Source organism: Perca flavescens, chromosome 15 (genome assembly GCF_004354835.1).
Source record: "Perca flavescens isolate YP-PL-M2 chromosome 15, PFLA_1.0, whole genome shotgun sequence".
In the NCBI taxonomy this organism is placed as follows: Eukaryota; Metazoa; Chordata; class Actinopteri; order Perciformes; family Percidae; genus Perca; species Perca flavescens.
In genome coordinates this window covers 22,631,858-22,657,710 of record NC_041345.1, presented here as the reverse complement: position 1 = coordinate 22,657,710, position 25,853 = coordinate 22,631,858, and the positions used below count along the sequence as shown (strand labels likewise).

At 44.3% G+C, this 25,853-nt stretch overlaps 1 protein-coding gene across 2 annotated transcripts in view; it reads right to left on the bottom strand.

Moving 5' to 3' along the window:
- The window catches only part of LOC114570170 (RNA binding protein fox-1 homolog 3), a 157,465-nt gene that overhangs the window by 13,695 nt on the left and 117,917 nt on the right, over positions 1 to 25,853 (bottom strand). The window contains exons 3-8 of one of the 2 annotated variants that reach the window (XM_028600426.1): positions 19,420 to 19,671; positions 10,569 to 10,712; positions 6,168 to 6,221; positions 3,206 to 3,298; positions 2,379 to 2,439; positions 1,941 to 1,994 (exon numbers count right to left, since the gene is read on the bottom strand). In XM_028600426.1, coding sequence (XP_028456227.1) covers positions 1,941 to 1,994; positions 2,379 to 2,439; positions 3,206 to 3,298; positions 6,168 to 6,221; positions 10,569 to 10,712; positions 19,420 to 19,671 — 658 coding nt within the window. Of the gene's footprint in view, positions 1 to 1,940; positions 1,995 to 2,378; positions 2,440 to 3,205; positions 3,299 to 6,167; positions 6,222 to 10,568; positions 10,713 to 19,368; positions 19,672 to 25,853 lie in introns of both variants that reach the window. The other variant, XM_028600425.1, reaches the window with a different exon arrangement.

Sequence of the window (25,853 nt, the reverse complement as noted above, 5' to 3'; positions counted from 1 at the left end):
TGTCCCTATACACACATTTGTACTGACACCTAATCACCTTGCTACTCTTTACTGTAGCAAGCTTCTGGGGGAGATTTGGATGTTAGGCGGCAACAGAGGACATGGACTTGGGGTTTCCGTTGCCTGCCTGTACCCTACCAACTACTCCCTACCCCCCTCCTCCATCAGTAGGAGGGGCCAATCTACCCTGGAAGAGGTTACGAGCGGGGAGCCGGCATGAGGCTCTCATCCGTCATTCTCCTGAATGGGTTTTGAGGACAATAAACCTGTAGCGCCAGGACGAATGGAGACGAAGTGTGCTGTCACCGAGCCAGGATTTATGGCTCCCAATTTCACTGATCTCCCGCACAGAAATGAGGACTGATAAACAGTGATTAATCGCCTTTATATCCCATTTTACTCCCACCAAAAGTATATTAACTGTAGCTATGATGATTTTGGAATATGTCATGAATCCGGTCAACCTGATTCTTGTTTTCTTAGGGAGGGGAGGAACATCATAGGCAAAGGCATGGTCAGTGTTTTTTTGTTTGTTTTTTTCAGAGCTAAAACGGCCTTTTGCTGCTCATTAGGGCAGTTTTGTTTCAAAAATGTATCTCTTATTTATGTTTCCCATCTTCCCAGCTGGCAAGCATATGTTGTCGTTTAGGCTTGGCAAACTCCAGTGCCATGTCAAGACGACTTGAAAAATTAGCAGCCAATAAATCACCCAACCCCTCCTGCTTCCCCTGCCTGGAGTGGTGGACCACACTCCCTCTGATTTATGAGATGATTTGGAAAAGTGTGTGTGTGCGTGAGTGTGTGTGAGTGTAAAATGGAGAAAGTGCGTATGAAAGGGGAGACATGTATTAGTGTCTGTGTTCTACATAGGTTATCTATTTCTGTATGCTGGAATGCTTCGGTCTGAGTACAGGGGATAGTGTTGTGTGTGTGTGTATATAGGTCAGTATAATGATTGTTTATGTAAGTTAAGACTTACTTAATGTTCACATTTTGAAGCTAGGGAAAATTCCACCTGACCATGGCATAATATGTTTGAGCATGTGCATGCACCTAAAGAGGCATGTGTGTATGTTTATGTGTGTGTATAATTATCAGGGGAAGATGTCGAAACCAAGGGAGTGTTGGGGGGGGGAGGAGGAGGAGGTGGGTGGGAGGCAGGGGAGGTGGCATGGAGGGGGTGAGGGGTTGGGGATGAAATAAAAATGATAGATGACTGCTTTCTGTCATGGACAGTTATTTAGAGGTTCGCCGTAAAGCTGTCCGGGGAATGAACAGATTTTAGTCTAATGAGCAGAAAGGAAAGCCGTTAAAGTGGCGCGATGTGCTCAGCACTTCTTCCAAATGAAATAGTACCATTTCCCCCTCATTAAAATGCAAAGGGTTCATATAACATACAGCAATAAAGCTGGCACGTCGAGGCAGAGAGAGATAGGGAAAACCCCACTGAGCTCATCTCATTCCTCCATTACTGGGACCAGAAGGAATAGCGGCCTTCGACAGGGTAGGTGCCAACAATATCGCTCACTCAATCTCCCTTATTCGGTTAGCTCTGTAAAAGTCAATCTGGCGCACTTGGCAAATCCATCCACAGCAGCAGCCTCCACAATCTGATAACAGTTGCAGGGGCGCTTGCTCTTGAAATCATTTTTTTTTTTCTTCAGCTTTACAGTTGCACACCGTGCAAACAATGGCTCAGGCTCCCTCGGCCACTCAGAGAGGCTTGGATCATCCACTGCTTATCTGGGCCGCTCTCAGATTCACTTTGATTTGAGGGGAATTTCATGTTCAGTAGGTTCAGGATGAGCCCGATTGTAAAAATTCAGGGGTCAGATTGGGATTCGCTGCGGCTTATAGTGGCCTCAGGTACGGTGCACTGCATGCGGTGGAAGGTAGATGGAAAATTTTGAACTGCAGAAGCTGTAATGTAAGTCTCTTACCGGCATACAGTTCAGGACCATAGACAGCTCCCACCACTGGATTCAGCTTCCAGCCTGGTGAACAAAAAGAAAACTCAACTGACAATGAGAACTAGGGATGTTAATAATTAACGGTTTAACCATTAACCAACATTAAGAATTTTGACCGATTAAGACCAGTTGAAAACAACTGGTAATTTTAAAAGGTTTGTTGCGTGGTAAAAGGGAAATAGGCTATACAATCTATTTCTTATCTGCTAGTTGATTTGCTGGTGCGATGTCAAAGTAGCGGAACGTAGCCTATGTCCGTGCCTCCTTGACAGGTAAACTGTTGTGTGCTTGTCGGTTAATAGTTAATAATCTGTTAACGAGGGTCGCTATCTGTAGCAAAATAAATCTATCCATCCCTAATGAGAACTGTTATTATTGTTAACTTTCATGATACAGTCTGTAACTTACCATTCGTGTAAGGGTTGGCCACTTTTTTGTTTGTCATCACTCGTGCTGTTGCATTGTTCACCTGTTCAAAGCAACAAAACACAGCCTGTTATCACCAACCTTCACACTCACTATCCAGATATCCAGGATGGGCCAAAAGCATGCAGCAAACCAAGAAGAATCAAGACAAATTCATAAAAATATGAAAGAAATAAATGATTATGTAAATGTAGCACTTTGGTATGATTGAGTTTGTTTCACCCTTTCATGAATTTATTCATCATTTCAATTTTCTTACAGATTATCAAATTACTGGAAATAGGGGGAAAGCATGCACCAATTACCCACAGGTATGAATATAAAGAATAACATCCTCCAAATTCAGAAATTGGTTGGATACACAAATGGATTCCAAAAGAAAAACACAGACAGTGCTTTGATTTTCTTCTATTGACCTGATGAGAATGACTGAGTGGGGGCTCGGCTCGTCGTAAACAAGAGCAGAATTAGAGCAGGCAAGACTAAACGACGGTGACAGGGGGGATGCATGTCTTCTCAGATTTTGACAGGAGCCCAGAGGATGATGGCATGCATTCATTCTCCATTGTCAGGTAATGATGGACAACTGGCGTGTCCAGGTTGACATGTATGGATCTCGCATTCTACTGTGGACAAGTTATATGCACCATTATGCATGCATGCATTCAGGCACATATACATTCAGGGATGCAGATATCCACACATACACTCACAGCAGCCACATGCTAATGCATGGGTTTATAGGTAAGTTTAGGAGGCAGCAGGCAGGAAGTAGAAAATGATGGGGAAAAGGGAAAAAGTGAAAGCACCTCTATTTTGCGTCCCTCTACGATTGTACCGTTTAGTTTCTCCCGTGCACGATCAGCATCTGTGCTTGTTTCAAAAGTTACAAACCCAAAGCCCTGAGAGCGCCACGTTAGCCACCGGTAGAGAAAAAGAAGAAAGAAAGGATGGACACACACACACACACACACACCCACGCACACACACACAGAGGAAAAAAGAAAGGGTAAGGGAGGAGAGAAGGGAAAGAGAGGTGAGAAGACAGGAGTGGGTGAGCAGCAGCGGCGGCAGAGTCGAGTTGTAAGCAGCCAGATTAATTAGAGGCAGTTAGTGAGGCGTCAGGAAACAGCAAACAGAGAGATCCGAGGAGGAGAGGATAACGGTGACATGACCTCACACAACAACACCAACAAACCTGCCTGCTTTACCCAATTAAACAGCACAGCACCGCTGCCATGGGTGAATGTCAGGATGCAGCGGATGCAAAACACTGTTAGCTGACATAATAGTCGTATAATTATCTACACAACTTCAGCAGTGCGGCCGCTCAAACGGCCCTGTCTCCCTTTGAAGAAGTGGGCAACAGGAGAAGGAGTTAGTGTGAATTTTCCAGAGGAGAGATGCTAACTTGATCTCGGACTGTTTCTAATTCACTGCTCTAATAAGTGGGACGTTTTTATGGAGGCAAATTTACACCGACTCATTGATGCAAAAAAGTGAATGGTGTCGCCGCAAATACCATCCTCTGTAATAAAGAAGAGCAAGGATATTGACTTTACACCCTGACCAAAATATACCCAACCTCTCATTTTCATCCGCTCCCTCCCAACTCTCTGACTCCCTCACTCCCCTGGGGGGGGTTTGTCACTTCCTTGAGTTATGTGGACTGAGCTCTATAGCGGCAGCATTAAGATATGCTGGCCAAACAAGTCCCATTCCTTTGGTTTCTATATATACTTCTAGAGGTATGGGCAGGGGAAGAGGGAAACATGGCCGGTGCTGCCTGATAATTGCTTGAGGATGTAATACATGTGAGAGATGGCGAGCGTTGTGATCTTGTATGCATACACAGGATCTCCGGCTGCTATTCCTAGCATAAATAACACGGGACCTGTCCTTAGGGAAAGAGAGATAAAGAAATAAATTCAAAAAACGGAATTGAGGGCAAAATTAATCCTTTGGACATTCACCCGACTGTGGTTACACCCTCTATCTTTTTTTTTCTTCTTTTTTTTATCATGGACAAATAATTAGCTTACAAGAGGGGAGAGTGGAGCCACCATTTTTCAAAGGAGACAAACATATTGAATGCAAATTGCCAAAGCTTCATAGAAAATAGATTGTTTATTAATGGCCTGGTAGGTTCATTATATAGCACACGGGGAAGAGAGAGAGAGAGGCATCATGGGTAATGGCTTTGTAGGGCACAAACAATAAATGCTTGTTACGGCGGAGGAGGCAGGTTTATCCGGTGCTCAATCTTGTCTGGCAGAGGGGGCTGAGTTCGGCAGCGTTGCCTGGTTCCAGAGCTCCCTGTATGCCTGTATACGAGCCCAAACTACTCCCAGGTATGAATGGGAATCAATAGTATTCATGCCTCAACACCCAGCCAGGGATCCTGTCTCCTTTATGAATGGAAAGCTGTGGAGCTTAGTACACTCTATTAAATGAACAGCTGGATGAGTAGCACTCGGCTGTTCACACCAGAGCAGGCTTCACCTGTCTATGGTAGGTGGTTAGGAGACTGATACTGCGGTAACGCTGCAGCGCTGTGGCTATTTTTCTGCGGGCTTGTTGGTATTCGTGCTTTAGGAGTTCAGATTATATTTGAAATGCATACATACATGATCAACGCTGTTAGACACTCTTAAATTGGATATTAAGAGGTAAAATTGTTTTGTTATGATTGACCTTAAGGATGTCCATATATTTAATATTCTTAATATCAACAAATCCCATTAAAAGTCTATATATATATAAAGTATTTTCTGTGCAGTCAATGCCTGTTAGATGTTATCCCTGACTACCATAGAGCTCCATTGTTGTCCACAAAATATCAATGCACCATCACAAAATCGTAGTGTATTTATAAGTCCCATATTCACAGTCATGCTGCCGGAAATACTCACTGGAGCACCAAATGTGGATTAAAACGCCACTGAAAAGAGTCCCCAACAACGGCACTATTTAGTCCTGTTCAAATAACACTTACTAAAAACTACAGTTCCCAGCTGTTTTAGGAAAGTACTTAGCATAAAAAAATATATAAATCTGTATATCTGTGACCCAGTTTTAAACACTGTCTGGGCTGAGAGCAACAAGGGGAAGTCGGAAAGCGCTGAGAGACGGACTAACACGCTGTTGGCTTTGGTCTTTTCATGGATTCATTCTTTAACTGGCTCCTTTAAAATCCCACATCAAATTAGCTTGGATGTGGGCATTGACTCAGTGGGTAAAAACTTCCATACAGCATACACATGGTGTCCTGTTTGTCCAAAGCTTGAAATGTGAGGTGTAAACAGGATTAGCCTTCAAATGTCTTTTAGCTAAACTACATTTATTTACAAAAGGTCCCACAGAACGTTAGTCTTATCCTGAATTATAGTATGTGTAAAAACAAAATGAGAAAACCTGAATAATGTAGGACCAACACCCAGGATTTAAACACCCGCTTCTTAAACAAGCAGTTTCAATTCCATAAGCTTCAGAAACCTGCAGCCTGCTGCTGGATTAAGTGAATTGTGAAACAGCTCAATAATGAATTGATTGACAGGGCTAATGATTCACAACTTGGGTTAGAGCTGCAACAACAAAAACAATAGGGAGGGAGGGAGGGAGAAAGAGAAAGAGAGGCATGGTGGATGCAGCTCTCCAGGACCAGGCTTAGGGACCACTACTCTCAGCCAATGTACACACTACACTAATGCCATCATTAGGAAACAGAAGAAGTACATGGTAATGAAGCAGCTGGTGTTCTAGTTCACTTACCTTGGATCCTCGCTCATTAAAGATAATCTCCACATCTAAAATCTTTCCAAATTGCTGCAGAGAGAGAAAAGAAAGAGAGAAAAGCAGGCCAGAGATGGAGTTAGAAAGCATCACTGACTGCGAATTCATGAGGACGACTGGAGAAAGAAAAACCATTAAGGCAATATGGAAATGTTACTTTTGTGCGGAAATGCTGGTCAATTTGCATTTGGTAGCTCAGTAAACAGTTCTTGAAGCCGGCTGGCACGCTTTAAAAAGAGAACTCATAGCCGCTGCTTTAATGCACTTTTGTATTTCTATTAGTACTATATGAAATGAGATCACAGTATCTGTAAAATACTGGATCTTTGATTACATATCAGCGTTTCTGATGTTTGCTTGCTCGCTTGTTTTAACACAAAAAAGAAAAAGAATTAGATTACATTTTGATTTTGTGAGATATGATCACCTGGGGAAAGTTTTTCCAAGTTTCCTGAGCAGATAACTAAGCTTTGACTTGGGGAGAGTTTGGTGCATCAGTTGTAAATATAGCTTTCTATACTTCCACATGCCTTTCTCTGTCTCTTCTTTATTCTCTCCTCCTCTCTTTGTTTGTGTGCTCTCACAGTCAACAGGACCTGAGGGCCAGTCCCCAGGGGTTAACATGCTCCAGCCTTTCGATTTATAAGGCCTGCCTTCGGATCATTAGAAAACAGAGGCATGAAAGTAAACTGTAAGTTCCTCTAATGAGTGGAGTGAGAGCGACTTTTAATTGCTGTCTACAATGGCCGTATTATTTCATTAAAAGTAATTACCCTGTCAAGCGGTCCGCGTCGCCTTCATTTCGGCACAACAGGGAAGAAATGGGCCTTCCATGTGGTCGACGCTCAATGGGAATGGATGGATCGTTTGACTGAGCCACTAACAGGGGTTAGGAGGAGCTGGCTATTATCTGGCTGAAGTGAGTGGAGTGGACATGAGGAGGTGAGGGTTTATGGGTTAGCGAAAACACGTCCTCTCCCACTTGAAAGGGGTTATGCGGTGACCTAACCACATCGAGTTAAAGGCTTGGCTATTTAAAACCTCCTCTGTTTCAGCAGGGTGTATCTCCTCACCTATATATCCGATCTGGAAGGGATTCCATAGATCCCATCCGCACATCTGCCTCATATGGCGCTCAGCTCCATTGATTCAAATGGGAAGTGTTGGCTCTATCACGCACACAGGCATTTATATCCCAGCGTGATGTCCCTTTCTCGCCTGAGATGACAATGCTTCCCCCACGCAATGTGCAGATGCTAATTGTTTTAACCGAGCGTAATGGGCTTGTGGCGTCGATTAATTAGTTTCAGAGGAAGTCGTCTTTGTGGATTTCCACATGGCGCTGGGGACTGCTCGCTGCTCACCCGTGATCTCATGCACTCCTATCCCCGCCCACCCTATCACTCACACACACACACACACACACACACACACACACACACACACACACACACACACACACACACACACACACACACACACACACACAAACAGCTGCATCAGCAGCACCGATAAACAATAGCTTCAATGGGAGGAGTCTCCAGAGGGAGGACAAGGGAGACTGACGTCATCTAAGAGGCTGCAGCTAGATCCATCCGTCAAAAGACGACAAAAACAATTCAATATCAATATGAAAAGAGGGACATAACAGACACATTTTGCAAGTTTAAAGGGCCATAACAGAGCTTTTTGCATGTTTTATCCCCTTTGTCACATATTTTTATTTTCATATTACAGCTGACCATTTTGCAAATCGTGCTGCTACATTTAAGACATTGGAATGTTTTTTTCTACCATTCCAGGCATCCATTCATTTCTTTTTCGATATGGCTTCCATTACATTATCGTTATTACGTAACGCTGTGCAGAATCATTCTCTACTTCAAATACATTACGGAGAAATAGAAATTGGATTGATATTTACTCAAAAAACCTGGAATAGTAGAAAAAAAATATGGTCAGTAAACATGTAAAGGATACATGATTTGCAGTTAGTATGGTGTTAAAACGTAAGCCTTCCAGTGTGGAAGCAAACAAATAATATTGAGGCCACTGTGCCTCCACCTTTGATTTGTTGCAATATCTCTTAAGCTGTTAAGAAACCTTTAATTACGACGTTACAGAAGCCCTGTGTATTCATACAGTGGAGTGCCAGTGTAGAGCATGCTCAGGCACAGCAGTCAGCGTGACAGCGGGGGGGGGGGGGTTTGCAGAGGTCCTGATTGCTCTGGGGAATGCTGTGAGAGCCCTTACATGCACCGAGAGAAGCACTGCTGAAGAACCCAGTCGCACAAACGAGGGCACCCTCGAGCAGCGCAGCATGGGCGCCGCACAGAGCTCGCTCGCGCTTGGAGTGTTTTCATTTCCCCCGTACTCGCTAGCTCTCAGAGATCACAGTTTCTAATTACTGATTAAGGTCCGCTGTGGTCGTCCTAATGAGTCCTTCATTCAGCGCCTCGTTAAAGGTTCACAGTTTTCTCCACACCCTTAACCCTGTGGCGTGCAGGGTGCATCTCAGACCCTCCCTTCTTGTTTTTAGGGTGCCAGGCTCCAAAGAGTTCTACTGGTGGTGCTGCTGTGTGTAAGCAGACGGAGCTCCCGGCGGGGCTTTGCTCTGCTTTAAGGGCCTTCTTTAGTGGTCTGTGCAGCACCTCCACTCCCCCCCTGCATGTATGTGGGTTTCACTCATGCACAACAGTAATGGCGTATTGAGCCGGTGGCGCTCCAGAAGCCATTAGAGCTAGAGGGATGAGGCTTTGCACACGCTGATCACACAAAGGCCCATTGTGGAGGCCATGTCAGAGGGTGGAGCGGACCAGCTATCTCCTTGCCAAGTTCTACCCAAGACAATCAATCCCACAATCCTCTACTATGCCAACCAACCAAGAAGGGAAGGGGGAGGGGGTATGTAACAGGAAGGCACGGGCAACACGTGGGTGAATCGGGTGATTGAGGGGGACTGGGTGGGCTGCGATCAATTTTGTATCGTATATCTGCATGCGTCGGCCAGGCACACAAAGCCTCCGAGCTAATTACTGAGGCGATTTGGATTCCACACGACCTGCACCAGAGCTGGGAACAATAAAGCCAACAATCAGAGGGAGAAAGGGAGGGAGAGAGAGAGAGAGAGAGAGAGAGCAGCCATGTTGTCTGCAATTTATAAAGCCACAGCCAGGGCTCTCAAGAAATTAATATCATCAGCTGGATGTTGTCTTCATAACGATGAGAATTAACGCCTCTGGGTTCTAATGGTCCAATTAGCGCATAACATTTAAAGTACATTTTTGGCAATCATCTCCATTCAGATCCATAATGGTTATTGAATTGGGGATGTATGGTTCAATTCTTATTGAGGCTTTTGTGAGACACGAGGGTGAGCTGTTGAACTATTCATTGCCTCATTAATTGGGCGAGAGACAGAGAGAGAGGGAGAGACAAATTCTATTGAGGGCTTTTGGTATGCTGATATGTAATCTGATTGCATTTGTCTGCAGCTGACAGCTCTGTGTGTGTGTGTGTGTGTGTGTGTGTGTAACCTCTAATCGGGTAATCAGGAGAAATAATTTTTTCTCAGTCCTGATCAGCTTTCCTGTAATGGTCTAAAGGCTATTTAAGCTTTTGGGGAAAACTCTAATATATGTGTACGGCTAGTGACAGAAATAAAGGAAATTAACGTGAATTGGGTTTTTTTCCCCCCATAGTTTTGGCCATCATTACAATTGTTAACAACACCATCATTTTCACCAAGTTAAATGCTGACGTCCGGGGACAAAGCAACATCGCTAAAAAAGAAGTCTGACAGGGCCAGCAACTTGAGCACATCAAGTTGATCAAATGGGTTTTAAATCAACCAGTTCGCCAAAGCAGAGAAGGCAGAGTAGAAATAGATGGACGGTCAAATGATCACCGTACTGGGTTCCGCATCTCAACTAACTTCAGCCTGGTGTAACAGAGTTTTTGACTGAGTGACTGATTGGGCTGTTTTTCCTTACTTTTCCCAACTTGTAAAAACTCAAGAGGTTCTCTTGCTTACTGAAAATGTAGTTACCACTAGTAGTTACTAGATGCTGGTTTAAGCAATCGCTTCACTCATTAAACACGTGGCCTTTGTTGTGTGATTTAGCCCCACTGCTATTTTTCTCTGAAGCTTGAATATTTGATTCCTTCAGTGTAATAGATTCTTCTGACATAAGCAGAGACCCTCTTTGTTTCAGGCGAGGTTGGATGCCTCTAATATAAAACTGACTTTGTTGTTCTGTTGCTACCGTGCTCCCAGATCACAGGACTTAGCAAGTACAGTGTTACATTAACCGATAGAAAAAAGGTAGCACCTACCAAAATAAGTTGTAATAAATTGGAATTTTCTTCCAAGTTACTCACCCCAAACATTTGCCTTAGGTCAGGGTCCCGGAAGCGGAAGGGAATGTTGGAGACATGTAACCTTTTCGGCTGCTGCTTCTCTGAAGAGTCTGAGTGCTGGAGCTGGAGCTGCTGAGAGCCCTCTGTTTGCGTCACATCATCTGTCTGCCAGAGGGAAACAAACAGAAAAGACACAAGCTGCTCATTAGCCGCTACAGTATACTGTACCTCCAGGTCTTGAAATATGATAAGGGGGGGGCTAAAACAGGAGGGAGGAGGGGTGCAGGGTGGCTAACTAACTTACTCAGCATCTGCCATTTTTCAATCCAGGGAGAAAGCCAAAGCGATAAACAGCCGATGACTTATAGTGTCAAACCTGAGGTTGTGCATTACAAATCCACTTATTAATCTCTTGCACTTAGCTCTTGAGCAACAGGGAAGATTGAAGGCGCTGACAAAAAGGCGTGGATTTAGATCCCACGGAGCCCTGACATGTCTAGACTAAAGACACATTATTGGTGACGTTTGCACACAGCTATCAGAGTGCGAGGCCCAAAGCCCTCAGCGTTGTTGTTTCCATCATTATGCGAATGCTATGCTGACATTTCTATATAAATGACGTGTCTGATGTCAATGACAAATTCCACTTGTTTCTCCCTGTGACACCGGTGATGGATTTCCCTGAGGGGGCTGGCGGCTTGTCTGTTTAGATGGACCTTGTTTTTGAGGTGGTTTCTTTTTCCGATGTATTTTCTAAGAACAAACCCTCATTGGTCAACAGCATAGTCCATTCTCTCTTCTATGCACCATCATATTTGGCAAAATAAGTCATTGGTCAGTGTCTTTCAAAACACATCTGTTTTACTGTTAATATAAGTGTTTTTTTTTTTTTTTGGTTAAGTTTAAGCAACTAAAACTATTTAATTAAATGAGTAGTTCAACATTTTGGAAGGTAAGATTATTTGCTTTCTTTCAGAGAGTTAAATCTCACGTCTGAATATTAAGTGTGGAGCTAGAGGCAGGAGACAATTAGCATAGCTTAGCATAAAGGTTTTTGCCAAACAGTCAGATGCAGTGACTTTCTGGAGTCTTGTCGTCACAGTGGGGTTGCCAGGTTTGGTACCATCGAGCCTCAGACCTACTGTTTACTTAAGGCTGTAATTACTGACCGTATCTGGCAACCCACTCTAAAGCTGGAGACACTGCACAGAAGCACGGAGCAGATGGATAAACCATTGTTTGTCGAAAAATATCAGCACCTTAAAACCACACATTGGCATTTTTTATTTCTCATGTACAGATAAAACAAACAACCATAGATAAGAGTTACTTATTTAGCTTTATATTTGAAATTTGTGGAGAGCCAGTCATGGTTAAACGATAGCAAAGTTGGCTGTTGGTAAGAGACAGGAAGTGAACTGCAAAAAAAATGGCGTCAAAGTCACTTAAAAACCATCGCCTGATTAGCAAATCTATGCCAGCGTCGTACTACTTCCACCTTTGCGTCTGATGGAGGACAGGAATTACTTGCATAACCACAAGAGGTCACTCATTAGGGAAACATTACGCCTGTTTTTTAGCATGTTTTGAACAAACAGCCATGATTCAAATGAACAAAAACGAAGCTTTATTTAGTGCCGGTGACTCGGAAAGGGACTAAATAAAGAAACACACAGAGGAGGGGAGGATGAGAAATGAGAGAGTGGAAGTGGCAGATATTGAGCACAAAAGCTGTTTGAATGTGATATGTAAACTGCAAGGTCTCCTGGGAAGTGCTCTCTGAGCATGGCAAACACACTACACTGGCTGGGAAGTCACATACACAGACACAATCTTGTACTGAGATACAGACGTGAAAAGGGAGTAGGTTGTTGCCGGAGAACAAACGGTTCAAATGACAGGCGCGCGCGCACACACACACACAGACACACACAGACACACAGACACACACACACACACACACACACACACACACACACACACACACACACACACACACACACACACACACACACACACACGGCTCTGAGGCTGTCACACGGCTGCAGGCCACTCTTAGTGATACATTTCCCACCATTTAGGAAATGGAGTAGGGATTTATTCATTATAATTCATCATCACAGTATTATCATTATCATCATGATCGTAATGATGATCGCCTTTATTATTCTCATTATCATAATCACAATCTCCACTGTAATGGCCGTCATTTATTTGGTTTTTATGGCCCATTCGGAGATGGTGACATACATTGTTAACAGTGACAGTTGTTTGATTCAAGGTCCCACTTTGTCTCCCCTGCAGCCATCCAGGTAGGGCAGGTTAGTGGCAGCTTCCTAAGTCCTGCCTGGGCTTGACGGCTTCCGGACCAGAGGGTAACAAGTGGCGAAGGACACGGGCCGGAAAATGAACCGAGCTGGCCGGCCGGCTGGTAAGGAGTGGATTTGTGACACAGAGAGACGGGCGGAGGGGTCTTAACTCTGCCGTGTCCTCGCGTGCTGGAGGTTAATAGCCTGAGTAGCCATGTTGGGCCCCGGGGGTGACACATTGCAGACAGATGCTGGGACTGTAGAGGGTGACAAGGTACCAGAGCCCCGCGGGTCAATCTGTTTCATCGGTCACACATGACACTATCAACCTTTAGCGTATGTTGCCAGACTACTGAGCACCGCTGTCCTCCAGCTCTGTCTGTCTGGCTTTTTATCACTGCAAGCGCAGTCGCGTGTTTGCAAACATCCAGATTAACTTTCACTCGGCGCTCAGACAGGCCGGCAGCACGCTGACATCGGGGGCAAATACACATACGGAGAACACAAATGCTGAATTGCTGACTCCCGAGCACACCAGACTGCATACTACTAACTCAATAACTTGGAGTGTCACTGAGATCCGGGATGCCAGCCTCAGCGCATTGCTCCCATGGCTCCAACCTGCCTGCCTAGGTTGTGAGATGGTGGTTTTGCAGTGGAAAATAATTACCTCCGTATTACCATAGGAGGCCACCTTCAGTGGCACTTTACTGTCCCGACAGCTGCTGTCACAGGGAGGAGGAGGAGGAGGAGGAGGTGGGATGCAAAACACGCCGTCACCGCCAAACCCAGCAAACCAGAGAGTGAGAGAGCTGTCAACTCCAGCAACTCTTCGGCTTCCTGTTCAGTCATTTCTCTAAAAGACTCCCTTGCTGTTATTTGCAAATCGCCTGCAAAGTGCTCTGCTCAGCACTTTCCCCCTCCTCACAGAGTGGCATTACAAGAGCATAATTGAAACTATCTGATTGGAATGCTGCCAAGCAGGTAGATTACATCCGATTAAATAGGGGGGGGGGGGGAATACTGAAGAGAATTATAATGCCTGAGCTTTATTTCATTATTTTCCTCTCCTGGTCTTCCACTGTTTGTTTTCTTTATTTAAAGAAGCTGCAAATATATCACCTGAGAGAGCAGGGAGTGTGCCGCTCCCACCCCACCCCCGATTTCTATAAAATAGCGTAAGGCAGAGGAGTTATTTCTGAGCTGTAACATTGTCAAGACAACTTTAGGTGATTGACAGATGGCTTGGATAGACATTAAACTCTCCTACTTGAATTAATCAATGCAAAAGATGAGCAACTGCATTAGAAGAGATCTGGTTCTTTGATTAAAAGCGAGGATATATACAAACTAAAGGAGAAAAGTCAACTACAGTTGCATTTCAGTGAGAAGCATCACTGAGCTTCTGGATGAATTCTACGGTGCAGTGTTTTGGTCCCAACTGCAACAACAAACGACTGGCTCTTTTAGTGACGGTGGCTGAGGCTTATGGGTATTGTAGTATGTAATGTATCCTCCATGGTAAACTGACAGAAAAAACATGATTTCACTGAAACTCGAAACGATAAAACTGGTGATAATCCATAGTTTTTATTAGGGGTGTTGAAATGAATCGTTGCATCGCGATGCGGACCTGGATGATTCCATTGACAGACCATAATTGATTAATGTCTAATGATGTTACTTGTTTATTTTACGGTTTGTATGCTGTGTTCAGACCGTAAAAAGACCGTAAAAGAAAGGTTGTTTCTCCAACTTCGGTCAGTTACAAGCCAGGATTAGCTGGGAGACTTTTTCTAAATGAGGGCGCACATGTAAGTAGTTCTTTTGTAGATTATGGTGAACTTGTGTGTGTTGTAGCAGTGCTTTGCTATTGAGAACGAGGTAGCATGCTAGCGTTAGCCGCTAGCATGCTAGCGCTATACGCTAGCGTGCGAACGGCTGTGGTTATCCAGCTCGTTTCGGCTTGTGACGTCACAAGCCGTGCAGATTTTGACCAGCTCACTCGGAGACTGAAGGCAGGACACATTCAGAAACCGTATCTCACTCAAAACAGCATGGATGGATTTTTTTTTCAAAGTTTGTATACGTGTGGAAGCACCAGAGACACAAAATAACTCCCCAAATCCCAGAAAAGGTAATTTTTTTCATAATATGGGCACTTTAAAGCAACACCAAAGATTCTTTTGCACCTTAAAATAATGTTTCCAAAATCGTTTCGGTGGTTCGTCGACTCATAACAGGGTGAACGGCACTATGCAAGTTTGCCAGATTGGGTAGCGGATCTGTAGTTCGAATGAGACATAATGGTTACGGTAATGGACAATTCCGCTTCCAACCTGTAGAGGGACTGAAGAGGAAAAGTGCTTTAGTATTGATTTAAATGATCCAGGAGAGGATTGTAGATATTTATAATATCTTTAAAATGGGAATTTACAGTGGTGGAAAATCAGCGGTTCCTCCCACTTCCAGATAACACAGTCATCCCCTTTTTAATGGTGGCCTACATGCTGCCATCAGCACCGCCTCTGAAAGCTACACCCTGGTGGAGGCTCAATCCCTTAAACGCAGCTCACGAGAGATGAGTGTGCGTGCGCGTATGTGTGAATGTTTGCAAGTGCTCACACGTGTTTTCCACACGCCCTTGTGTGTTGGTGTGTGTGTGTCTATGTTATCACAGTCCCCCAGAATACCCTTCGGAAAGTCTTCATGCCGCTGACACGGGCTGTGAAAAATCTGGAATTGAGTGCTGCCCCAACGCCACTGCCTTAATTTGTTATCTGAAAAGAGAATGATTACTCATGAAATTCAACCAAACCTCAGACTATTTGAAATGAGCCAGATAACGAGCTCAGTTTTTTTTTTTTTTTTCATCCAGCAGAGCTCCCTGGCAGCCCTCTGCTACCCTCATCTCTAAGGATTTGGAGAAAAGTTGGGGGCTGCCTCTCTTCCTCAAGTCGCCTGCTTTCAAGTCAGCTTGTTTGAACATGGCACAGAGCGAGGTCCCAGAGGTCTGGCTCTGGACAACGCCACCTTCCCAGTATAGACGGGGGACTGGTTGACACAGACAGAAACAGAGAGGCGAAGCAAAGAGAGTCCCTGCGCCTCATTAAAACATACACACACTCCGCTCACTGCGGGGAATTCACACAGAAGCCATACGTTTCACTGAATTTTCACTCTCTCTTGACTCTTTTTAAGTCTTTAAGTCGAGAAGATGTGCAGAGTAAAGCGTCTTCGTGGGGTAGAGGAGCTGAGCGCAGCAGAGTCGAGCCTAGGGAGGAGGGTGAGGGGGGAGAGTCGCAGTTAGTAGCTGATCTGCTCCCTCAATCTGTGTTTCTGCAGGGTGCCCTAATCAAAGGCACCCGGGCCCGTCTGTGGCACCCAGAGCAAACAGGCTGGGCCTGTCATTAAAGCTGGGGAACTCAGCGGTGGGCGACACTACACCAGCGGCCCCTGAGGATTAGACTCTCTGTTTACACCCCACTAATCTCATCCCTCTGTCCTCGCTCAGAAAAGATGGGTGGATTTGGGTAGAGCGTGGATGCAGAGAATGGAGATGGAGGGAACGCGAGGATGGCGCGAGAGGCACGAAGGAAAGTAAGGCGAGCTCTCATCTCTCCATGGCCACCATCTCTGGGCTTTCTTCACAGCGGGTGAGCAGATGAAATGAAATCAAATGCGAAATGGAGAGAGAGGAGACAGTGAGAGATAGCGAGTGGAGGAGTGGTGTACGGTGTCGGAGGGGGAAGAGGAAGGAGGAGGAGGAGGCGGCTGAACCTCCTGCCAAGTCTCCCCTCACTTTAAACTCTCTTGTGTGTCAGCCATTACTGTAAGTGTGGCGCATAACCGTGGAGCAGTTGGAGAGCGTCACACAAATCTTCAAATCAAACATTGCTACATTACAGGCCGACGGTAATACGCTATGCAGCGCTATGGCTCTGCTTCTGCCGTATAAGCACTTTTCTGCCGCCAAATGTCCATAGCCGTACGGTAATTGTGAGGCTCAGAAAATTGAGTTATTAACAATGCTCTTTATGAGTGACCCATATCCCTCTCAAGAGGGCTGTGGCCTTGCCGTGACCCCTCCCAGCAGCTGTTTTCATGCTAAAGGAGAAAAGAAGGTCTGGAGGTCTTATTTTTTTCCCCATCTCTGCCAGCGTTATCCGTCTTTCTAGACACGTCTCTAAAGTTTGGAGCTAAGCTGTCCTCCCTTTTATCTACGTCTGCCTCTTGTGAAGGTAAATCTCAGGTCAAGCTATTTCATATCAGAGTATCAGTACACAAGAATGAAATGTATAATATATAATTTAGAAATTCACTCAGTCCCAAGCCGCGTATCTCAGCATGCAGCATTGCCAGGGGTTTGTTTTCCACTCAGGGTGCCAGTTCTTTAAACATATGCAATCTTATGGTGAGGGGAAAATTTGTGTAAAAAAAAGAAGTATAATGAGGTCCTGGCACAGTTACTGTCCTATGTTTAAAGGAATGTCTCAAACATTTTCATGCGGTAACAAACAATTAGCCGATTTGACTCAACAGCAATTGGTTTGGGCTGACGGAGAAAAGCGCATCTCTCCTTTGGTCCTTTAACCGACCGAAAAGATGAGGAGAACAGGGCGTGTCCTCCTCTCAGAGATCGTGAATCATTCATGTCTACAGCATGTTACATCTCCTTCACGCAAATAAATAAAACAGCACAGACTTACATGTTTTTTAAGGGCTCTTCAGAAATGCACTTTCATTTTAGGATTACATTTTTAGCCAAATACACCTCCCACATCACGCACAAAGCATTGCCATGACATCAGTCTTCTGCTGCTTATTAATGATCACCTCACTCTCACAGCGTTAATTCTACTCTCAACCCTCACTTTTTTATTAAGAAAGGAAATTTTGGTGTTGGTGATGCAGAGAACATCCAAATTGTCAACTGAAATAAAAAAGAAAAGTGAAATCACTTGTGGTATGAAGTGGTATGTGTATCTAGGGTGGGGGCCAGGGTGGGAAATTAGCAGCCGCCACCAGCCAATGGTGGGTACTGACTTTGCCTCGTTTACCAGCCACAGTGGCGGGTGGATTGTAAAACATTCCTTGTAACGGATTGGACAGAAGAATGCTGTTGCTAAGTCACAATGCTTATAGGCGTCGCGTTATGTTACTGCTAATGAATTCCCAACATTTCCGGATTTTGCTGCTTCATAATAAAAACATTTAAATACCAAAATAACGGAGGACTTTTATTGTGAAGAACTTATAGGAAATGAAACCGTTCACAGCCGGGGCTTTGACCACGCATATTTTCGTTGACTCCAGACTTTTGTCGAGTAGTTTTCAGCGCTAGTCCGTGACACCATGTAGCTGAACTGAGGTACAGATGAAACGAAAATTATCGGTCAAAAAAAGGAGTCAGCAGTAGGTATGACTGTACAAACTGTTGAGGGTGAAGTAAAGAAAAAGAGGAGGTACTTTTGGAACATGTGGCGCATTGACAAAACAAACAGCGAAAGACGGTGCAAAAGATTTCAGACCGTCCTGCCAACCTGTATTAAACTTCAATGTACGCTGTAACGATTTTTCAGTCTCTGAAATTTCTGCTGCTGTTTCAATCCTGTCGGCTCTCTGCTGCTCAGTTCCCCCCGAGCCACTGTGGCTGGTGGGCAAAAAAGTTAATTTCCCACCCTGGTGGGGGCATAGATGTACTCCATTACAACACCAACAGTATAAGTGCAAAGTTTCCAAATGCAACTCTGGATAAACCTTATGGAGCTAAAATTACTAATTTATATGTATATAACAACGAAGGATCATATTTGCAAATTAAGACAAATTATGTCTCTTGAAGTCTCTTCAGATATTCCTTGATTAAAAGCATGTATAATATTATGACTTATGCCATGTATAATTAAAGGTATAGTTATTATTAATTCATCACCATTTTACTTTTTGAAATTTTGTGTAAATATTCAGGCTATATTCTTTCCATATTAAACGGATGGCAAGATACTTATCCTCTAAACTGCTTTTAATGCTGGATTTGTGGCAAATCTGTAAATCTTCGGTGTTTCTTTACAATACAGAGAGATATTGCTTTATGGCACAAAACAGGAAGACAGCAGATTTTCTTCTAGCACAAATGGTGCTGAAGCTTTCTGGTTTGAGGCAATGGCAGACGATGGAAAGAGTGAAGGAGTGGCCGAAAAATAGCCAACATTCCTCTGTGAAACTAAAGTCAGGGAGGGGAAACAAGTAGCAAAAATAAGATAAAAATAAGATCCCAATAAGATTTAGCTTTTCAGTCAAACTAGTGTGAGATAAAAGCCACCAATCATGTTAACTTTTGTCTCTTTTGATAATGGTAAAAACATTAAGAATCACAATTAAGCCATTTTAAATAGATTTTGAAAATTATACACATATATATCTATACACAGTATACTTTTTCTCTAGACATCATCAACATTATGTAAAAAAAAGAAAATAAGAAAATAGTGATAATAATGTATTTTTACTTGCTGACAGCGTGTTGAGAACAGTGTTTGCAGATGATGAAGGACACTGACCGGTGCGGTCGTGGTGGCGGTGATGGCGGGTGTGCTGTTGTCAGTGCCGGCCGGCTCGCTGTGCGTCTGTGTGGGCGTGTAGAGGGTCATGGCGTGCTCGGGAACCCGGCTCTGCCCGCTGTAGTCCTGGGTTGGAAGAGGGTGCGGTGCCGCAAACTCTGCGGGGATGCCATTCTGTGGGGGAGGTGGGTACTGGGCTGGGGTGTACGGCTGGGCCATCGCTTCTGGGGGGTTGGTGGCCTCTTGGTTACCCTGCGCGAAACGCATAACAGGAGGCAAGTGTTAGAACAGCTGAGATGAAAGTAAAGTACATTGTTTGACTCGTACAAGCAGCATGAAAGACGTGCAAGTTCCCCACCCCCCCGGTTCAGAGAACAGCTGGGGAAGATGAAAGTCAGGGGAAACAGCCATCATATCACATCTCAGCTCGGATTAGAGAATGCCTTGATCATTGCTAATGAACACAGTTTATGTTGTAGAGCATGGCTCGCTGTTGGAGGGGCAAGAGTCAGGGGGAATCTCAAGTGCACTTGTGGCAAAGCACAAGAGGAAAGATCAATTAATTGATAAAATTTTGAAGGCAACAGTGGCAGGGTTAAAAGCAGTTCCAAGCTCTCCTACTTTAAACATTAACCTGTGTCTCACTTTATGATACCGCTCACTGGGGAGTTTTTGTAAAAAATGAGGATAATCGTCTGACTTTTTTTTATTTATTTTTTTGATACCTCTTTGAAATCTCAAATGCACCAAGGTTTATTTTTGAAGTAGCTGTACAAGAACCTTGGCAACATAAAATGATGTTTAAAACTAGCAAAAGTATTGTTTACCTATTCTTTGTATGCTAAGAATGTGACCAAGATTCATTCCAGATGTCAAGTGCCTTTTGGTACTTGACAGTTTTCAATATTAATTGGAGACACACTGCAGTTGGTACTCTACAAAAGTTTTTTTAAAAACCAAGCGCTAGTCAACTCTCGTACAACTCTCCTTCTTCCATATGCTCCCAGAACACACAGTATGTGGTATCTGCACCACATATGTTTTTTTAGGATTTTCTCCTGACTTAAGTGATAGATGGCCCTTTGCAATGAAGCACTTTCACAGACCCTTTGTCTCGTGCGGATGCTTGAGATGATGAGCTGCAGTAATAATGGACTTTTCTTGCTGGTGCCCATTGTTAAACTCAGTAATAGCTGGACTACAGAAGTGCATGTCTTATTGTTGCGAAGCACCAGGCTCTGCGAATCCAGACTAATGAGCAGTGAGATCAGTGCTGCTGGAGCGGATATCCATCCCAACATTAAAAACTCAGAGGGAAAAGGTGAGACAATAACACAGAAATCCAATAACACCCCCTGCAAATAACCTCAATCAAATTTAAAGATACAGATCATGCGAGCGCAATGCATAACTCTTTCGATAAGAGAGAAAGGAGGAAAAGGCACCCAGAAGTAAAGGTTTATGATTGGAGAAAAACAATAACAGTAAACAGATAGAGAAGTTTCTGTCTCTTTCTTTACAAGCTGGCTGAGGATGGTGAGATAGGATATAAATGTGTTATACTCTTCTCTTTTTTTTCCTTTCTTTTTTTTGCTGCTGCTCTGGTGTTTGGCCTCTTTCTGCACACTTTCACAGAAAGCTCTATCTGGGCAGGAGGAGGCTGTGGTTTTAATGACAGAGCCGAGCATACGCTATGCTGTAAATGTAGTGGAAATAATTCTACTCTGACGTGTTGGCAAACAAACCTCGGTCGAGACTGTGCTCTGCCAATTAAGGAAATGCTCCATTATCTAAATGAAAAAAGAGAGAAGCCTTGAGAGAGGAGAGGGATTGACCAGCTTCCTGCAGCCTGCTGGGCCTCGGGGCTGCAGGAGTGGACCTGACCAAATCCCCCTTCTCTTTTTTTATTACACTGTATTTCTATCTCCTCTGTCTCTCCCTCAATCCATCCTCCCTCCTTTTCCCTTTCATGCCCATCCCCCCCCTCTCTTTTTATGCAGAAACTTTTTTAATCTCTACCCCTGTGCTCTACTTTTCCTCTCCCTCCAGTCATGGCATTATATAACACACTTGCATTGCGGGGCATCCTAATTCAAGCAAGCTCTTGATGTTCGCAATTTTCAACTTCTAAGCGCCCATTTTTAAAAGGAGAATGGGGTTGGTTACCTAAAAAAAAAAAAAAAAAAAAAAACATGCACCTCCCGGTATGACAACTGAAAGTACGAGCAGACCCCGTGTCCTCCTTTTAACCAGCCTGAGCAAACCCATCAACACACCGGCGCTCAGCAGTCCAGCAGAGACGGAAAGCTCAGCAGCCTGGAAACACAAAGGTGCTGTGCTCGACTGTACATCAAACACTGCTCGTGTCATTAAGGAGATCAAAGCTTCGGTTATGTCTTTACAGTTAGTCACTGTCAGGATCGCCGCCCTTGGTCCTGATATCTTTTTTTTTTTTAAAGGATTTGCTGTGGAGTTACTGAGTGTGTTTACACTAATACCAGGTTATGATCAGAAAAAAAAACATCATCATATAACATTAAATCCTGCTTTCACAATTAGGGATAAACCTTTATCCCAGTTATGAGAAACCTCATTATGTTAGCTGGGTTATTCAGATTTAATTTGGAAACTGTGGCACCTGAGGCTGTCACAACACAGACTCCTCATTAGGAGTAGAGGTCTCGATGCAGAGGCCTCCGGGAACACAACACAGGGTCATGCTGCAAAGAGCTTTAACCTGTCTCAACTTTTGCCGCAGCAAATTGCACAGTCACCCTGCACCACACTGCTTTGGCCAGGTAAATACATGCAAGTATATATTGCTGGTAGATCGCTTTGTGATGCCACTGCTTTTTCTAATATATACCTCACAACTGTGGAGACTGGGGATAAAGTGATTGTCGCAGTAAGTTGTAAAATTCTGTTTTGTAGTATTATAAACAGCTATGCAGTGTTTTTCCCGCTGATACCCCTTGCTACTCATGGATGTATCACTCACGTTGGACTTCCTGGACCATATTTTGTCTCCTCACTGGTACCTGAAGCAACATGTCCCCACCAAAACAGTGGTTTTCTGCTTACTCTCTGCCATGTGCACAGCTGTGTTCTCAATTCAACCTACAATTTTGGTTGATTAATAAATCAGAATGTTATGATCAACATGCTAAAATAAGGGTGAAAGGCTGAAGATGAAGTTGTATTGCATTGTTGCATCTTGTATAACCAGTGATTAGATATTGAAGCAGAATTCAGCAAAGTGGTAAAGCAACAGTGTCACGGTAGCCAGAGACCAAATTTGCTCTCAACTGTTGAGGCAATCTCAGAACCCATCGGCTATCGATTTAGCCTCTGGGGACAACGGCCACTATTTCAGGGGTTCCGGTGTAGCCAGCGGATAGCCAGGCCAAGACTTCCGTGCACCGGGTCCAATTAGCAAACGGAGACGTGAGAATGGAGTTGGAGTTGAGCGATAACTAATCTCTATAAACAGAGATCTGCATATGAATGCAGATAAATAAAAAAAGCAAACAAAAAGGTGAATTGTCCACCAATGGGTTTCGAGATTGCATTTCAGCCAATGAGTCCCGCCTCTTTGCTCTACACACGATGTGTGTTCACCGCTTACCTGCATGCAACCTAAGCCTGTTAAAACGTGATGGGTCAATACTACCTCGAGTACAAACGGAAATCAGAATGCTTCTGATAACAAAATCTTGTCCCGACAGATTCAACATTCCTATGCAGATATCTGTACGTTGAGATAACTGTTGAGGTGACTGAGTTGGAAAAAAAAACGAGAGTGGCTGAGATGTGTAGGTGTCAGTGACCACCAATGCAGACGGTCAAAAAATTGTGGAATCATGTATGCACAGAACTAAACAAACCAGGTTCCTTTGTTTTTCATGTTAATGTCATATCCCATGTACCAGGATAAGACTTAAACTCAGGACACTAATGTGCATGTAAACCATCACACTGTGAGAATGTAGACTTGGACTGTGGCATTGATCAGCAGGTGGTGACTATATTCTCAGTTTGTACTGTATATAGCCATGGTGTGATGAAATAAAAATCTAACCAAACTCAATTTCTCTTGGGTGCTTTATTCTGTCTGCTATTTCTGATGAGCAAGTTGTAAGAGAGCTTTTGCTTTCAATTCTTGTTTGCTTGAGCTATTTATATGACAGTTCCTTGGTTTTGGGGAATCTGTGATTTAGTTTACTTTTCTCACTAGCAGTGCTGGACACTGTTACTTCTCCATGCCTGAGTTCTGCATTTGTCATGACATGTTCTACTAAACTTGTTAAATCATCATCTGCCTTTGAGTGTTCCCTCTGCGCTCGGGTCAGACATCTGAAAAGTTACACTCACAAGGCACACAGGCCAGTGCATCTGTGTAAGGTCTGTTGCGACTTGAGCGTTAAACAAGTGCAAAGGACTGAGACGGAGCCGAGTGACACACAAACAGGATAACAGCCTGGAGCGCAGCATTGGAGAAACGAAAAACTACTTAAGCGTTGTAGCATCATGTCGTTGCCGTTTCAAAAAGCAGCAAGGCAAAAGCAAGGAGGCGGAGAGTACAGGCCTCATTAGTGAAACACAAAGTAACACTGGCTCTCGTATGATCTTCGCCTTCCTCTGATGTTTGTGACAAACGAGTTATTCAACTGGAAATGAACTGGGAGAAGAAAAAAGGGCCTGTGAAAATCAGTGGAGTTGTGCTCGTCCCAGTGCGACCACGCGCCCTCTTTGCTGGGGCTGACTCGCCGTTGTCAAGATAATCCACGCTGCCTAATAAAAAGCCCTTCATGGCAATGCAGTCAGGTACACAGCACATCTCATTCCACTGTAAGAGATTGCTGTTCATTATGGCCGCGAACGAGCCATACGAGTCATTGTTATATTGGGATCCTGGGCGAGTGTTTCTCTACCTGCAGGCCTGTTTATGGGAAAAGAGCAGGTCCCTTTGGGGCACTTTAATGCCCCCCTTACATGGCCTGCTGCCATGAGCCGCCTAAACCTCGTCTCCCCGGGCACAAGCGACGAAGAATAAAGGCAACCAGAGAGAGCAGCTTTTATCGATCTCCCATCCTTTTCATTCCTCTTTCCCTCCTTCCCTCCATCTCTCCTTTCACCCTTTCTACTCCTATTACTGAAGAGCACAATAAAAAACACTATCTCTAATCTTAAGCACTCTCCTTGTGTAAAATTGGATTGGACACCCTTACTTAAGGAGATCACTTTTAGAGCATAGTTTTTGTTTTTACAGTCGGCGTCAGGAGCCAAAGAGGTCAAGAAAGGCCTCGTGGCGATGCCCACTGCTGAGGCTGGCAGTCTGAGAGAAACCCCCAGCATACAGTATTCAGACAGAGGCTTTTACTGGTGCTAGCCCCCGTGCACATGGCCAAAGCTATATTCCATCTCAGCAGGTACGTGTTGGCTGCTTGCCAGCGATTCGGTGATCCTCTTTAGCAGTGCTGAGAGGGACGGTGTTGAGAGGCCAAAAGGAGATGGGCTGTGCAAATACAAGAGCTGTTAGGAGGAACTCATATCGGCAGAGTGCTGCACTGACTCATACGTGCAATGGAGGGTCAAAGAGCAACGGAAAGGCAAAATACAGCAGGCGACTAATTGCACAGCATTAAATCTGGAGGGAAATCACTCAAATGGGAGCGGGCTGATCAATCTCAGCGATCTCTGCCGTGATGGAGTGGGCAGCTTTATGGCTTCGGCTCAGTCACACGGAGCTCGGATCATTTTTCAGCGAAGGCCTTTCTACTTTACACCTTTCCTACTGTGTGAGACAAAGTCTCAGGCAAGGAGCGTTCCTCCTGATTCTATACACTAAGCAATTCAAACAGATTTATGAACAGCTCTGCAGTGTTCTTGCATAATCCAAACCGCATGAATAGTTCAACGTTGACTTAACATAAAGCATCGCCTGTCTCGTTCTTTCACGGAAAATGTACACAAGCTACTTGCTTTGTCAGATTACAGATGACACTACATTTTCTAAGTGGATCTTAAGCTTTTTAGTGCACTAAAATTGTCCTCATCTCATCTGCCGCATTGTGCACTGAGCGTTCCTCTCTGAAACAACGCTCATTCGGTTTTAATGACCTCCTGACAGTGACAGTGGCAAACTTGTGACAAATCCCGCCAGGCCGTCACAGAAAGAGCCGAGCAGAGTTTGTGGTGAAAAGTGTAACACAGATGAGCAGAGGCTAACGTGCAGCGAACAGTTGACGCAACACAAGCGAAACACTGAATGCTTTCCAGCCAGCTGCATGAAAGCCTCTTGTTGTCTCCGGTTCTGCGGCTGATGCTCCGTTAATTGTACCCCGCACGCAGACAAGTCAGGCAGGCGGGCGAAAAAGACGGCCTGAGATGATTTCCACTGGCAACTGGCATTCATTTTGTCTTGAAGGCGTATA